Source organism: Hyposmocoma kahamanoa, unplaced genomic scaffold, assembly GCF_003589595.1.
Source record: "Hyposmocoma kahamanoa isolate Upper Pololo Valley unplaced genomic scaffold, ASM358959v1 232, whole genome shotgun sequence".
In the NCBI taxonomy this organism is placed as follows: domain Eukaryota; kingdom Metazoa; phylum Arthropoda; class Insecta; order Lepidoptera; family Cosmopterigidae; genus Hyposmocoma; species Hyposmocoma kahamanoa.
The window spans coordinates 3,076,208-3,090,242 of NW_020653750.1; the positions used below are offsets into that span (position 1 = coordinate 3,076,208).

At 34.6% G+C, this 14,035-nt stretch overlaps 1 protein-coding gene across 1 annotated transcript in view; it reads right to left on the bottom strand.

The window, feature by feature from the left end:
* Positions 1–9,149: 9,149 nt before the first annotated feature.
* LOC113228613 overlaps positions 9,150–14,035 on the bottom strand; it is a 121,819-nt gene continuing 116,933 nt past the window's right edge. The window contains exons 2-5 of the mRNA XM_026461967.1: positions 13,014–13,210; positions 10,690–10,921; positions 10,075–10,152; positions 9,150–9,661 (exon numbers count right to left, since the gene is read on the bottom strand). Coding sequence (XP_026317752.1) covers positions 9,346–9,661; positions 10,075–10,152; positions 10,690–10,921; positions 13,014–13,210 — 823 coding nt within the window. The 3' untranslated portion in view covers positions 9,150–9,345. The remainder of the gene's footprint in view (positions 9,662–10,074; positions 10,153–10,689; positions 10,922–13,013; positions 13,211–14,035) is intronic.

Consider the following 14,035-nt stretch of genomic DNA (forward strand, 5'->3'; position numbering starts at 1 on the left):
TATTTTGGATGTATGAAACAAAGTTCTCATCTGGAACTGCAAGCATTTCGCTGAATGCCCACTTCCTTCTCAAGCGGAACAGTAAAACTAATTATAACATTTCACGAAATTGCTCATCTCTTTGTACAATAATAAGAATCATATCTCTTTGCCCAATAATAATGCTAAAAGTTAAATACTAAATACCTTCCTTCGAAGTAATTCCGTGTTCTGAAAGTGTACTTAATATTCCTAGAGCTGCCGGGTTAGTAAACAAACCAAAGTCGGATTTAGACTCGAGAAACTCGAAAGTTAGAAAACAAATATCTCATGAAACCCACCGATGAAAGCCTCAGAAAATTAACCTGAGATGTTAAAACTTTAATTGAAAAGCTAATAAACAAAGTGTCTGCTCCCTACCGTGCAATAAATAATAGATAAATTAAATGGCGTGGGTCCGGGCCAAACAGAATTAAAACTTTCCGGGAGATTTCACCTAAATCACAGCTAGCTGATTTATATTTCACGCATCTTCCGCGCGAATCCGAAGGTTGCGCCTGTGCTGTAATTCATCGCCTTCGCGCGACCTGAACGTAAACACTCCATAACAGCGTAATGGATTTGTCATGTTCGTGTTATTTTTAATATCTTAATTTGATGAAATATCCATCACTTACAATTTTCTTTACAGTGTATAAAGTAGGCTTTGAGCACGTGCGTATTTAGGTATTATACGGAGTGGAAAAAATCAATAGAACATGAAGGGGAACTACCTTAAAATAATAGCTAATTTTACTTAAGGAAAACATTGTTTTAGTTTTACTAAATATGAATAACTACATTCACATACTTTTTCTAAAGCTTACCTGAGTCGGGAATCGAAGCAACTAAAAATGCAAAAAATGAACACTATTTTATAGTAGATAAGAATCGATAGGATCAATGATAAGGATGAAATCTCTCCAATAAACATTGGGTCTTACAATTCAAAGACGTCCATAACTGTTATATATAAACAAACTACGTTATTTATACGAGTATTTCGTTATACCCACCTAAATAGTTTTAATTGCTCGAGTGCTAGAATTGTGATATTTTACGAAATTTATCAGTCTATCTAACAAAGTCATACATACCCTAGGTATATTTTACGATGGTCTAAGTGTTTTTTATACTTTTTCGTAGACATACTTAAATATTAGAACTCTTGTAAGTCTAAATAGAGAAAATAGGAACTTGTGTTACCCATCAACACATGTAAGTTACAATTTTTTTTTAATCAATCAGTTGCACAGATGTTGGATAAGTATTTCCATTTACTATCAAATTATTTTTTATTTGTAAATTAAGTATATACACGTGCATCATTTTCACAATGAAAATGCTTGTAATATCTAAGTTGTAAATCTTACAATGTGCCCCATTAAGAGCTTAATTTAATGAGGCCAATGGCTTTTGTTCTTTGCTGTGTTTGGTTCACTCGATAGCATCAAATTGTCTTGTAAGAGTCAACCCATTAAATACACAGAGAATGTTTGCGCTTTGTAAACTGCGCGAACTAACTAATTGAACTTGCGTTTGACTTCTCTTAATATTGGTATTGGCAATGGGGCAAACCAATGCGTTTGAGAGAAAACGACGAAATTTTGTCTAAGTAATCATTTTAAAAATAAGTGCATACATTTTATTACAAAAACTAAGTTCAACATATTGTGGCAATATTTAGTGGTTATCGCGGTTACTTGCGACCAAATATCACCATTTTTTTTCTTAATTGGAAAAAATAGCCGATTATGTTTTTTTATGATAACAAGTGACGGGACGGGACAAACAAGTCGCATGCAGTCGCAAGTCGTACGCATGGTGCTAAGCTACGCGCCTGTCCATAGTGTAGTCGTACGATTACACGCATTCCCACGCAGGGACACTAAAGAAAAGTAATCAACCATTACTTTATTAGCGCTACATTATTCAACCATCAAACATATCTAATATAGAAAATGCAATCCCGTAAAACTGTTATAAAACGCAGGGTAAAAGTCCCACGGGTCATCATAAAACTTTCATTTCGTAGAGTATTTGTCATTCCACTTATCTAAAGACGTAAAGAAGATTTAGTAGAAAAGAGGTCAGCTATTTGCGGAATGAAAGTAACTTGGAGGCTTGTAGGCTATCGATGGTACAACGCCCGTTTCATTCCAAGATAAACATGCCCATGCCCGCATCCAGCTTTCAGTTTGATAACTCCGTCCTCGTGTAACTTTATCTACTGTAATCCAACACAATGTACATCAAGAAGAGTATATTTTTATGATATATAATACCGACAAATCTGAAAGGTTTGAATAAAAAATGAAAGTCAAATCACTTATGTAAATGGGAAAAGTTGTGCACTTTCAGTGAGTTGTGGCCCTCACTTGAAATGTACGATATTACCATAATAGAGAATAGGCAATTTTTTACTAAATGTGTTTATTGCCATTGGGAGAGATTACTTGCATTAGGACAGATACCTAATAGATTTTGCGAACTATTCAAAATTCACCCTACTCTATCTCATTTTTCCATCTCTATTGAATCCAACAATTTCCATTGAATGCGAATTAAAAATAGAGCAAAGCGCTAAAGGTGCTTATTCAGACGCCCGCCATTAGCGTGTCTGCAGACTTGCCGAAGAGCCGGTGCGAGTCAATAAATCATTTCTTGCCATTCGGCATCTCTTGTCGATCCATTCAACAGCAATTTAGTCGTTTGATTCATGCTGCACATACGGCCTATTTATCGTAAGAAAACCTGGTGTAAGTGTAGATAAAGAGATGTGAGCGTATTTTCTTATTTGTCATTTCAACTGTAAATGATAATTAAGAATCCCATAAACTGTTTAAAACTGGGGTTTAAGTACCTTAAGTAGCGCATTAAGTGAAAATATGAATAAAATTATTGAATATTGAAAAAATTATGTCCCCAAACAGTTATAGATTTATATTTCGTTTTAATTTGTTTTTACAATTTTATGAAAAGTGAAATGGCTTATTTAAAAACATAATGAAACAGAAAACGAATTGAAATTACTTTCGAAAAAAATTATAAATTAAAATATAAAATTTAAGCAATAATCACAAAAAGATACAGATACCGATATTCGATCTCTACTGTACCTGCCTACATGGTACTTGGAAATCTGCTCGACAGAATATTTCTTTTCTTTTTTGATATTACTATCAACTTGTAAGATATTATAATATTCTTATTTAATGTTTTTAAAGAAGAGAAGTTCTGATATTTTGTTGGATCGAGAGTAGCACTTTTCATTTATATATATACTTCTTATTATAATATACTTCTTATTATATACTTCTCGCTTACTTGCGTCTTTCCTCTCTCAGCGTTAAATGCATTTGTAGTATATAAAATCTGTAAATGTATTGTATTATTATATAATACAGGTCCAACCTAGTTTAGGCACCAGTCTTCCACCTGACAATTTTCACTGTATGATGTTCTTTACGATAAATGCCCTGTAATTTGTATTGTTACGGTGGAAAGAAAATAAATAAATAATTATTATTAATTATTATTATTATTATTTATATAATATAGTTACGTAACACGAAAGTAAACAATACGAATCTAGGACAATAAACAAATGAGTGTTGAATAACTGTAAAGAAAGCCGTTGGTTGGAAACAGAAAGTTTGCCGCTCGCCAGATATTAGAGTGCTCTCCTGTTATCCCAGTTTTATAATTTTTATGAGGTCTCTCATTGGTTGTAGAGGAGGTAGTTATTTATGTTTGAATCGAGCTAATGTAAGAGTAGTTTCATATTTATTTTTGCCAAAAAGGTTTCTCTTTTAAAATACAATAATATTCAAAACAGCAATAGTATAAGAGAAAATTAGAGCATGCATTTGCTTATAGGAAAACGTCTATAGACTAATATTTACGACACTGTATTTATAAGTTCCACTTATTAGCTGAGAGTTCCCTTTGTGAATGCATATATGTATATCATCGAGTATATACTCGATAATGTATATAGATAGATAGCTAGCCAGTACAATATGTTAAAGTACAAAAAAAAATGTTTTCTTGCGAAAGCATGTACGAGTATGCTCGTATTATAACTAACTAACATCATACGTGGGACTGTATAATCCAGGTAAGATTTAGGAGACTAATTTTGGAATGCACGAATATGAAAGTATTTGCGAAAGTATACAAGAGGCGGCAGATTGCATTGCAAATGCATAAATTTCTCTTATGGACAGAAACAACCAAGAACGGTTACAAAATACCTTTTATCTTTAAAATAATACAAAAATGTTACAACTTGAACAAAACCTCGATAAGTTTCAGATGATTAATGTTTCGTGATAAATTACCGTCCTCTGGGTACACTTTATCTGCAGATGATTAATTTGTAATATTGTTGTTCAATTTGGTACTTTTACTATCATTATTGAAAAATTCGCCTTCAGACACTTCTATTCGTTTCATGGCGTACCTTCGAAGTGAACGGTTCAAATTCAGAGAATATTTTTTTTTATTGACGAACTCTTTTGTGCCATTGGCCCATTGGCCACAATCTCACGTTTAATGTCCTGTAAAATGCCTTTTCTGGAATGAATAGTAGTTAATAGGCTCTAAAAACACAGATAAACATGCAGCATTCCATACGCATCAGGAAGGATGAATCAAAACGCTTCGTGCGAAGTGATGGCAATTGTTCTCAAGGGACTACCTTCCTCCGGAGGGAACTATATTATTTTATACTTCATAGCATTATGCCTCAGAGCCTTAAATCGCAAATATCTGAGGGGCACTGCCACTGCACCCGTCACCGTGAGAATTAGTTAAAAAGTCCCATGTACCTGTACTTTCACCAGCATCCTTACCCTTCAAATCCGGAATGCAGTAATGCTTGCATTACCGTTTGGCGGCAAAAATAGTTAAGGTACTCTGCCATCAATGAAGTATCCCTGAAGGAACTCTTTCACAAGGAGCTCTATTGCTAAGTGAACATGCATTTATAAAATATTTGTAAATGTATACTCTCTCATAAACAAGTTGCATTTTTATACTTATTTCGTGAAATCCGTACGTACCAGTACGATGCTAGAAAATTTTCAAGATTTAATGACTACCAAGTAGCTGTGTGTTTATTCGATCATGCTTGATAAATTGGGCTTGCTTTAGGCTCAATTTATATTGCAGCAGAAAGGAATAGAAGCGAATTTTTGTAACGATATTGTACATAGCATAATGAACTTTATGCTCAATTGTTTAACGTACACATTATTACTAGATAGATACTAGCCAAAATCTTCCATGGAATTTACGAGCATTCTTTTCAATTAGAAATTGAGCCTTAAGCCCTAGAAAAAACTCAGTCGGTTTAGCTAATGGACCACTGTTTCTATACAGTTAGAGTAATAAATAAAAAATAATAGTGTAACGAAAATTAGTACACCTGTATTATAGGTTGAATACCGTACTGTTAATGATTATATAATAAAATCTTGGGAAATGTATTTTAGCTAATAAATGATTTTGCCTTTGACTTTGACCACATCGGATCCCTCACATCCCAATACTTTTAGCAGAACTAATTGACATTATGTAGCTACGGGTTTATTCGTAGTTTTGTAGATATTATTAATTACAGCATTTTATCATTTTTTGCATTGCATTACCGTGGCATTTCCCTATCATACCACAAATATTGTATCGCACACTGAAGAAGAATTGTCCTCAGATGATGATCCCTGTGTTATCGCTGATGCATCATCTGCGCCCGAAAGTGACGTTGTTAAGGAATGCAGGGCAGTAGACTCGGCTCAACAGGAGGTCCGGCCATCCACGCGCTCGAGAAGACCACCGAACAACTTGGACGAGTACGAGACATCTAGGGAGGGGCGAAGAATAAATACGGGTACATGTTGTTAGTCCAGTTGCATTATTTACAATAATATACTTACAACATAGTGACCGATAACCCTAGATGGGCTTTTTACAGTTTCACAGACGGCAAGTTAGAGAAAGTTGAAATCCCTATAGTCTAACATTGAACAACGTAGCAAACAAAAGCAATTACGCAACTGCGCAACCTAAAATGAAAATTTAATATTTCCATACGAGGAAAAAGCGGGTGCCCCGAACCGCGGCAAATGAACCACAGTACGTCATTTATGAACTAAATTTACGACAAGAGCTGGTCGTTAAAAAAGAAAGTATTCGCCGCAGTTATTGCAAAGTTACTCTCACTGAAGTTTCCCCAAAACATAAGGAAAAGATACTTCAAAAAACTTCTTCCTACTATAATTGCAGTAACTTTAAAAGTCTGCCATGGTGATATCCGAAAATATTCAAATATGCAATATTACCTGTGCTGAATTTTTATTAAAAAAATTTATTCATTCATAATTTTTACGTTATTACATTCGTGGAACGTCTGCCATTATGCCAGGGTTTTATTAATCGGGTCAGATTTTCATTCGTAGCTTCGCGGGGCGTCGCGACAAAATTGCTTTACAATATAATTACAGCGGCCTATTGTCCCGGAATCCGCTCGCTGTGCTTCGATTTACATTTAGAATGGGACAATTTGTACAAAATCCGTCCGACTACAGAAACTTAATTTGTTTCCAGTTCAATAATATTGTCCAAGTTTTATTGGGGAAAATCCCGTGGGGAAGTCCGTGCGATTTCTTTTAAATAATTTAGTATACTGTTCCTGAAAGGTGACTTATACTACGAACATTGATGAATTTATAATGATAAATTGCAAAGCAGTAGTAAAGTTAAGGCAGTAGCACAAAATCGTGACCGCCAGCATTTGTTAAATCCGTTTATGCAAATTGCGAATCTCCCGAGATTTCAAATTTCCATTTATACTGCTTTGGCTTAATTGTTTATTAAACGAAATAATTTTAACAAAAACAAGTCATTGGTTTCACTAAAGATCTTTATTTACTTTCTTATATTACAAATAATGTACAGGGTATTAATTACATAATATTGTTACAATCTTAGAACTATATTTTACAGTGTTCTGGAGAGACAGAGGCTTTGATTTAGTATTTGTCGAGTTTTCAGCTACATCTCTAAATATTTTAGAAATATATCTCCCTAAGTAAATGTTAAAAATAAATTACTTAACTGAAAACAAGATATGTACACTTCTCGTTCATAGGTTTATTTAGAACACTCAAGCCAATCTATTGCAATATTTTTTTCGACCAAAAGTATAACGTGTCCGAAATACAAAATAAAATATTATAATTTTTTTTTCGCTGCTACGCAATTTTTGACTGAAATGTACATTCCATAAACTGAACAGCAATTATAAACTCTCTTTTCAATACAATAAACAGTTCGCGAGGTATTATATAAACTATAGAAACAAATTGTATCCCCGTGCATAATTACTGTGCTAAATAAGCTGACAGAACTACATAATATTCACAAAAACATTTAAAACCAGTGGCACTAATTATGAATTAATTAAAACAAGTTCATACGTTGTACATCACGGTGAATGATTTGGTTTAAATAATTAATCGTTGCTTTAACTAATAATAAAATTGTTTAAGCTAACATATTTTGTATCATTCGTATTTACACGGCACATATTTTGTTAAATAACATAAAGCAAACCAAACTCATGACATACTTCAGTGCTTATTGATATTTACACAAACTTATATTAATAAAATAAGGTACTTTAAATCGTTACAGTTGTAGAACGTGAACGGCAAAAGCAACATGACTAAGAATTTTCTACGAATGTGAATACTTTGCAACTGCTTCCAAGATTTTATTTTATTTGGAAGAGCGTCAACTACGATTATAGTCCGAATCCAGCCGGATCGAATGAATTTTCACTTGAATTAAATCTTCGTATGAATAATTATAACAAACTATAGTCGTCACCAAATAAGATGGCAAATTTGACAGCTAAAGAAGGTGATAGTATGAAACTTTGAATGCGATCAACGAAACAATAAACAAACAATTATTAGCATAATTGAGTTAAAAAAAACATAAATGTTATTGAAACATTATATAATATGACAAAACAAATTTGAAGTACTGTTTTCGCACGAATTCCAAAATAAAGTGTAATTTTGAGTTACTCCGAAACGTCCTGAAAACAGTTACGTTCTCAAGCATTTTTTTTAAATAATAGTGTTGTAAGCAATTAATTGCCGAATTTCACCAAGTCACTTCGATTTCTCGGAAAAAATATTTAAAAAAAGATTACAAAAAATTATGAACATTATTCGAGATTGTTTGTTGATGACATTGACAAATTCTAACTTATCGCCAGCCGTATAATTGAAAATTTATGAAATCCTTTGTTTCTTGGTAATTTAATCTTTTTATATAGTTGTTTTATCGATGAACATAACTATTCACAGTAAATTCTCGTAAACTACTTATGAATATTATAAAATCAAAATTAAAAGAATTGGATACAATTCATCGGAATGTGGGACAATGTTACGAAAATAAGAGGAATTGCTACAGAATGCAAGGAATTCTGTAAATGAATTGCTTCTAACAGAATTGCACGATTTGGCCTTTTAGGCCACCTGAACAACAATGAACCGAAAAATATGTAAATAATCACAAACTTAAAATTTTGAATCGATTTCTCGTGAAAATCGTATAATGTGATTACCGATATGATTAGTCCACATCCCTATTCGCATCACGATGACAAGTGTCAAATTTGGCCCCTTATATGGTGACGACTGTAGTGGAGTCATTTCACAAAAATAATTGAATGTTATGGTAGTAAAACGTGATACTCAATAAACTTATTGTGGTAAACAACTTGTTAATGTTTAATATTCTTCAATTTTTAACCGACTTCAAAAAAGGGGGAGGTTCTCAATTCGACTGTATGTATTTTTTTTTGTGTATGTATGTTACGCAATAACTCCGAAATTTGAGAACAGATTTTGATGATTCTTTTTTGTTGTAAAGAAGGTACCACATTAGTGGTCCCATCAAATTTAAATTTGAAGAAAATATTTCACCTCTAAAGGTTGCAAACTAGGGGATGAATGACGTTTGATGTCGGTTTTTAGTACTCTGTACTGAGATTATAACGAAAAGACTCAGTCATGTGGCTTGCATAATTTGTCTCCTTTATATAATTTGAATCATTTCTTCTATACATTACACAATAATTAACAGTTCGAGCTTTGATAAAGACACTTTTCACTTCCAAGAATAACTGTACACTTTTAGCACTCGCTTAATTTTGTCGTTTCAGATCGTTGCGTTGAAATCACAAGCCTTCTCTCATATCCCACTTTATCACTCGCGCTTATTACACTATGTAAAGAACTGGGTTCGTTATAAATGTGCCAGTATGTCTATTTCGGAGGGCGGTTGCGTGTGCGTATCGTTGAGGGCTGGCGACCCTGACACTGTAACGATGACTGGTTGATTGTCTGTGTGTACTATAGTTACTAGATGTTCGTCTGGGTCTTTTTCCTGCTCTGTGGGTTTAGGTAGTGCTTCGATGGCATCGTCGGCGTATTTGAGGTCGAGAGGGTTAAGAGAGGGAAGGGTGTCGGTGACTGTAACCGCTGGCTCGGAACGGGGCGCTCGGTACGACGGCGGACCGCTATATTCAGAACCGCACCACGCCACACCGGTGGATCCTCTACTGGAAACAAAATACACATTTAAAATAAATAAATAAACTAAAAATCATTTATTGCCAGCAAATTAATCTTATTCTACAGTTAGTACAAATATTATAGATAAAAATAAAACAAAATGATGAAATAAATGAAGGGTAGTATCAGATACTACATGGTACTTGCTAAGATCACCGAGCTCCCAGAACGTGAAGTTCGGTGAACCTTGCCAGCAGATCGGAGTCCAACCTATCCCCTAACATCTTGAGAACTTTGTTTGAGCTCTCTCGCGCTCTGCGCAAACAGGATGCCACTTTTTTCGCATTAGTACATTTGCGTCTGCTTTTATTTATAGGAAAATAGATGTCTCTGTTTCTAATGAGGTTTATTTGCAATAAAACTATGTATGTTAGGGCCAAATTACATCGGCTTAACGCACCTGACTAGACTGGCTGAGTTCGACCTGTATGTAGGAGGCGGCGACACCGCTGGCACACTTCTGTCTAACAGAAGTAACCTGAAAACAAGCGTTAGGTTTTGTTCAAAATTGGACATCATAATGTTATTATTTCTTTGTTACCCTATATTATTTTTCGGTTCCCTTTTTGGAGCACCCGAAAGTTGTGTTATTTCGGCGAGAATAAGAAAGCGGAGACTTATTACAACCAATTCAATGATTCAAACATTTTTATAAGACAAAATATCGAGAAGCGGAAATATTATACGAAATTCTGAAAATATGTATTTTTACTTTTAAAATTAAAAGACCATATATTTGTCTTGCCGGATAGATTTAGTCGAGGAGTTGCATGATGTGAGGTACACTCGAAAGCACGGCAAGCTTGAGACGTTTAACTTTCAACAGCTCTTATTGTAAGCGGCATAGAGTTGAATTTAAATCTTAACTATTAAGCTTGACTGTACGTAACTGATTGCACTATAATATAAATTTAACAATTTGCAAGCAACAATATTTTCAAGGAGGACACGATATGCAGTCAGTCAGAATCTCTGCATGCGTATATGGTTGTAAAAGTCTCCATGTTATACTAACCTGAGTCTATACTCTTGCATAGATGCCTGGTATGTTGGCGGTGGCGGTCGATAGTGGAACTCTGGATAAAGCATGGCTGCATATGGATGATGTGGCCTGGCGTAGCTGGGGGGCAGTCTTGGCACGAGCCTTCTGCAGGAGGCGCGCCGTAGACCCAACAGTGCGCAAGGAGCATCGCGAGCGCCCAATCGCCACGCTAGTCCAGCTGCTGTAACCAGCACCACGCCTATACCTAGAAGAAAAAAGATACCAAACATCATGTGTATCGTACCTAAATTTCAATTGAATTTAAGTGCGTCTGAGAGGCGAACGTAGATTTAAAAATACCCAGAATACTACAAATAAGAATCAGCTGAATCCTCACTGCCCGAAATAGAAGGACATGCTATGAGATAAAAGAGACCTACACCGTTTATAACTTTTATGCTATCTATTACAAATGGGTAATTGCAAATAAAATGTGAATTACATCTTTAGAAGCACTGCTACATCCTGCTATTAAAATAATAACGCATTTTCGGAAAGAACAATAAATGTGGGCATGAAAATAAATTAATTACCAACCGCATATAAAAACCTGCATTTTGTGGCAATTGCACGAGGCCATGTGTTACACACTGCACCCTGCCCACGTGCTGTTTTAATTAAATTCTCATCTGCATTCAAACGCGCTGGCCACAAAAGAACGTGGTAATAAGCTGCTTCCAATTTTCAACAAAAACAAGCAACATCTGACGCAACTTCGGCAAATGCTGTTAATTGTTTACGAGCTCATGATCACGAACAATGTGTTCCGGTATAATGGACGATACGCCGGCGGGTGTAACGTGTGATACAACATACTTATTCGCGACACGCCGCCATATTTGGTGTTTCTACGGACCGACACATCGAGCGGCCTGAGTGACGCGGACAAATTGCTCACCCGACACAACAATAGATCGTTCGCCTGTAACAACGCCATCATTTGTCCCTAACGCTAATGAAAATCCAATTAATTCTGCTCCAAAACTCATTTGAAGTTTAATTGAAAACTTCGCCCGATGAAGGGCGGACGAGACTTTGTGAATGAAATAATGAGATTCTACCCGGACTTGTTATTGTCATATGCATAGCGAATACCCAATGAGCTCCCGAGATTGTTTCACGGTTAATTACGGCCATTTGTTACTAGGACGTGTAAAGCCATTCCCTCGATTTATGAATATTAGAACCCACATTAAATTTTATGAACGACTGTAGGCAAATGCTATACCTACTTTCCATTTTTCTAATCCGTTCATTGGACCGGATAACTTTAATCAGCTATGAATAAAAAACACGGTTGAGCATGAAATGAGTTGCGAACTGTTAAATGATCAAAGTCTTTATACTTTGAAGGGTTTTTTTATTGAAACGGCCAGTTTTTCAACAAAAACCAAAACGAAAGAAACTTTTTACGAATATTTAAAAAGTTATTTGGATTATATTATCGCAACTAAATTTATGAAGATATCTATTTGTCTATCATTAAAATTAGTTTGTAATTTAGTAATAACCTTGGATTGGATTCTAATTCAATATTCGAATACACATCTTTTATAGATAAGCAAATTTCACATGAAATCGTAACATTGATTAAACTCTACTACTAATTCGCAAGGCAGATTCTCCCAGGAAGAAAGAATAAGAAACTCCTGAGTTTGCTCTTTTTAAATAGACATTGGTAAATACACATTTATTATTTATTACAAATATCGTAGATCGAGATAACCTGAAAGAGTTAAACATCCAAGTCACGACCAAGGAATTCATTCAAGTGCGCAGAAACTATGAATATTTTGTTTCACTGTAGTTTTAAACCTAAAACCTAGTATTCTTAATATAGCAATAAGAGCAAGCATACCTAAGTGTACTAGAAACTTTGGGCTAGAAACTTGTAACTTAAAGATTACTATACTAGTAGCCAATAATGATACATACTACTTAAAAGTACTTCACTTTTCGCACACCAAGCCTACTAATTGAACTAATATAACAATCGGCTTAATTAATAAAGCACGTATCACCATTAATGTGAATTTTTGAGTAAGCACAAAGAACAGATTTACTAGAGATAATTTTATATGACAATGTAAGATTATTTATTTATTTTAATCATATTTACTTTATAACTAAAATCAAGGCATAATCATATACCTTTGTTATAGAAATTATATTTTAAGTTTTAGTTGCCCGATATTGCGCTCGAAGAGTATAAAAGGGATCAAGGCGTCCAAAAGCGGAGTTACCAGGTTTTGAAAATATGTACACGACGATATGTCATAAAAATTAGTGGTATTCACCTATCATAAGAAGTAGTAAAGTGAGCGGCGCTCTAGGATGTGGCCTTAGGGCTCCAAGTACTGCACCAGCGGCTACCAAACAGGCCCCCACCACTCCCAGGAACAATACACAAAGCCTTAGGGGGGGTCGTCCACAGCAGGATTTTGGTGCGTTGCCCTCTCCTTCTGAACATGCATAGGCTGCTCCTCTGCCTGATCTGTAATGAAAAAATATTCGTGTTAGTTATGGTATGACTTTATAAACAAGTATTGGGCTCTCAAAAAATGTTGTCTTTATTTGGGGTGTTTGAACTTCAATCGAAAAATCTTATTTTTATTATTATTTTATTATAACATCAAGTGACGGGACCATGGAAGAAAAAAAAATAATGGAAGTTCCACGAGCCTCGATTACTATCAGAACCGATGTCGCCAAAACTCACACATTCTTAATTTGAAACTAGTGTTTCAAATTAAAATCGAATCGAATCGAAATCTAGATAATGATTGGTCGTAGCTTCAAATTTAAAAAGAAATAACAAATTCTGGATTTTTAGCATAATTTAAGTTGTACCCTGTTGGCATATCGTTGAAAGTTCAATACCATCAATACCTATTATTGCTAATTACGGCGTTTGGATATTAAATTGAAATTTCAATCAATGTCCTGCCATCTAGCGGTTAATTGTTGACCCACGACGAATTGGTTTATTAATATAGTTCTCCAAAAAAGAAGCAACCATATTGCATGAGTATAAGCTTTACTTTCGCTTCTTGTAACAAAAACATGATTTTGATAAACAGAAAATTCAAAATTTATTAAAATAAGACTTGTCGGTGATATGAAATACCATCACGGGCAATATTTTTGGTGTGGCTATCATTTTTGCACTCTAAAACAGCACAATAATTCATTTTTATCGAGTTCTTAGGTTTTCGCTATTGTTACACATAGGAAATGAAACTATTTTTCCGGATTTAAATCGCGTATATTTGTTTTTTCATACAAACCGACGTTTCGGGCCCTTTACAGGTCCCATCCT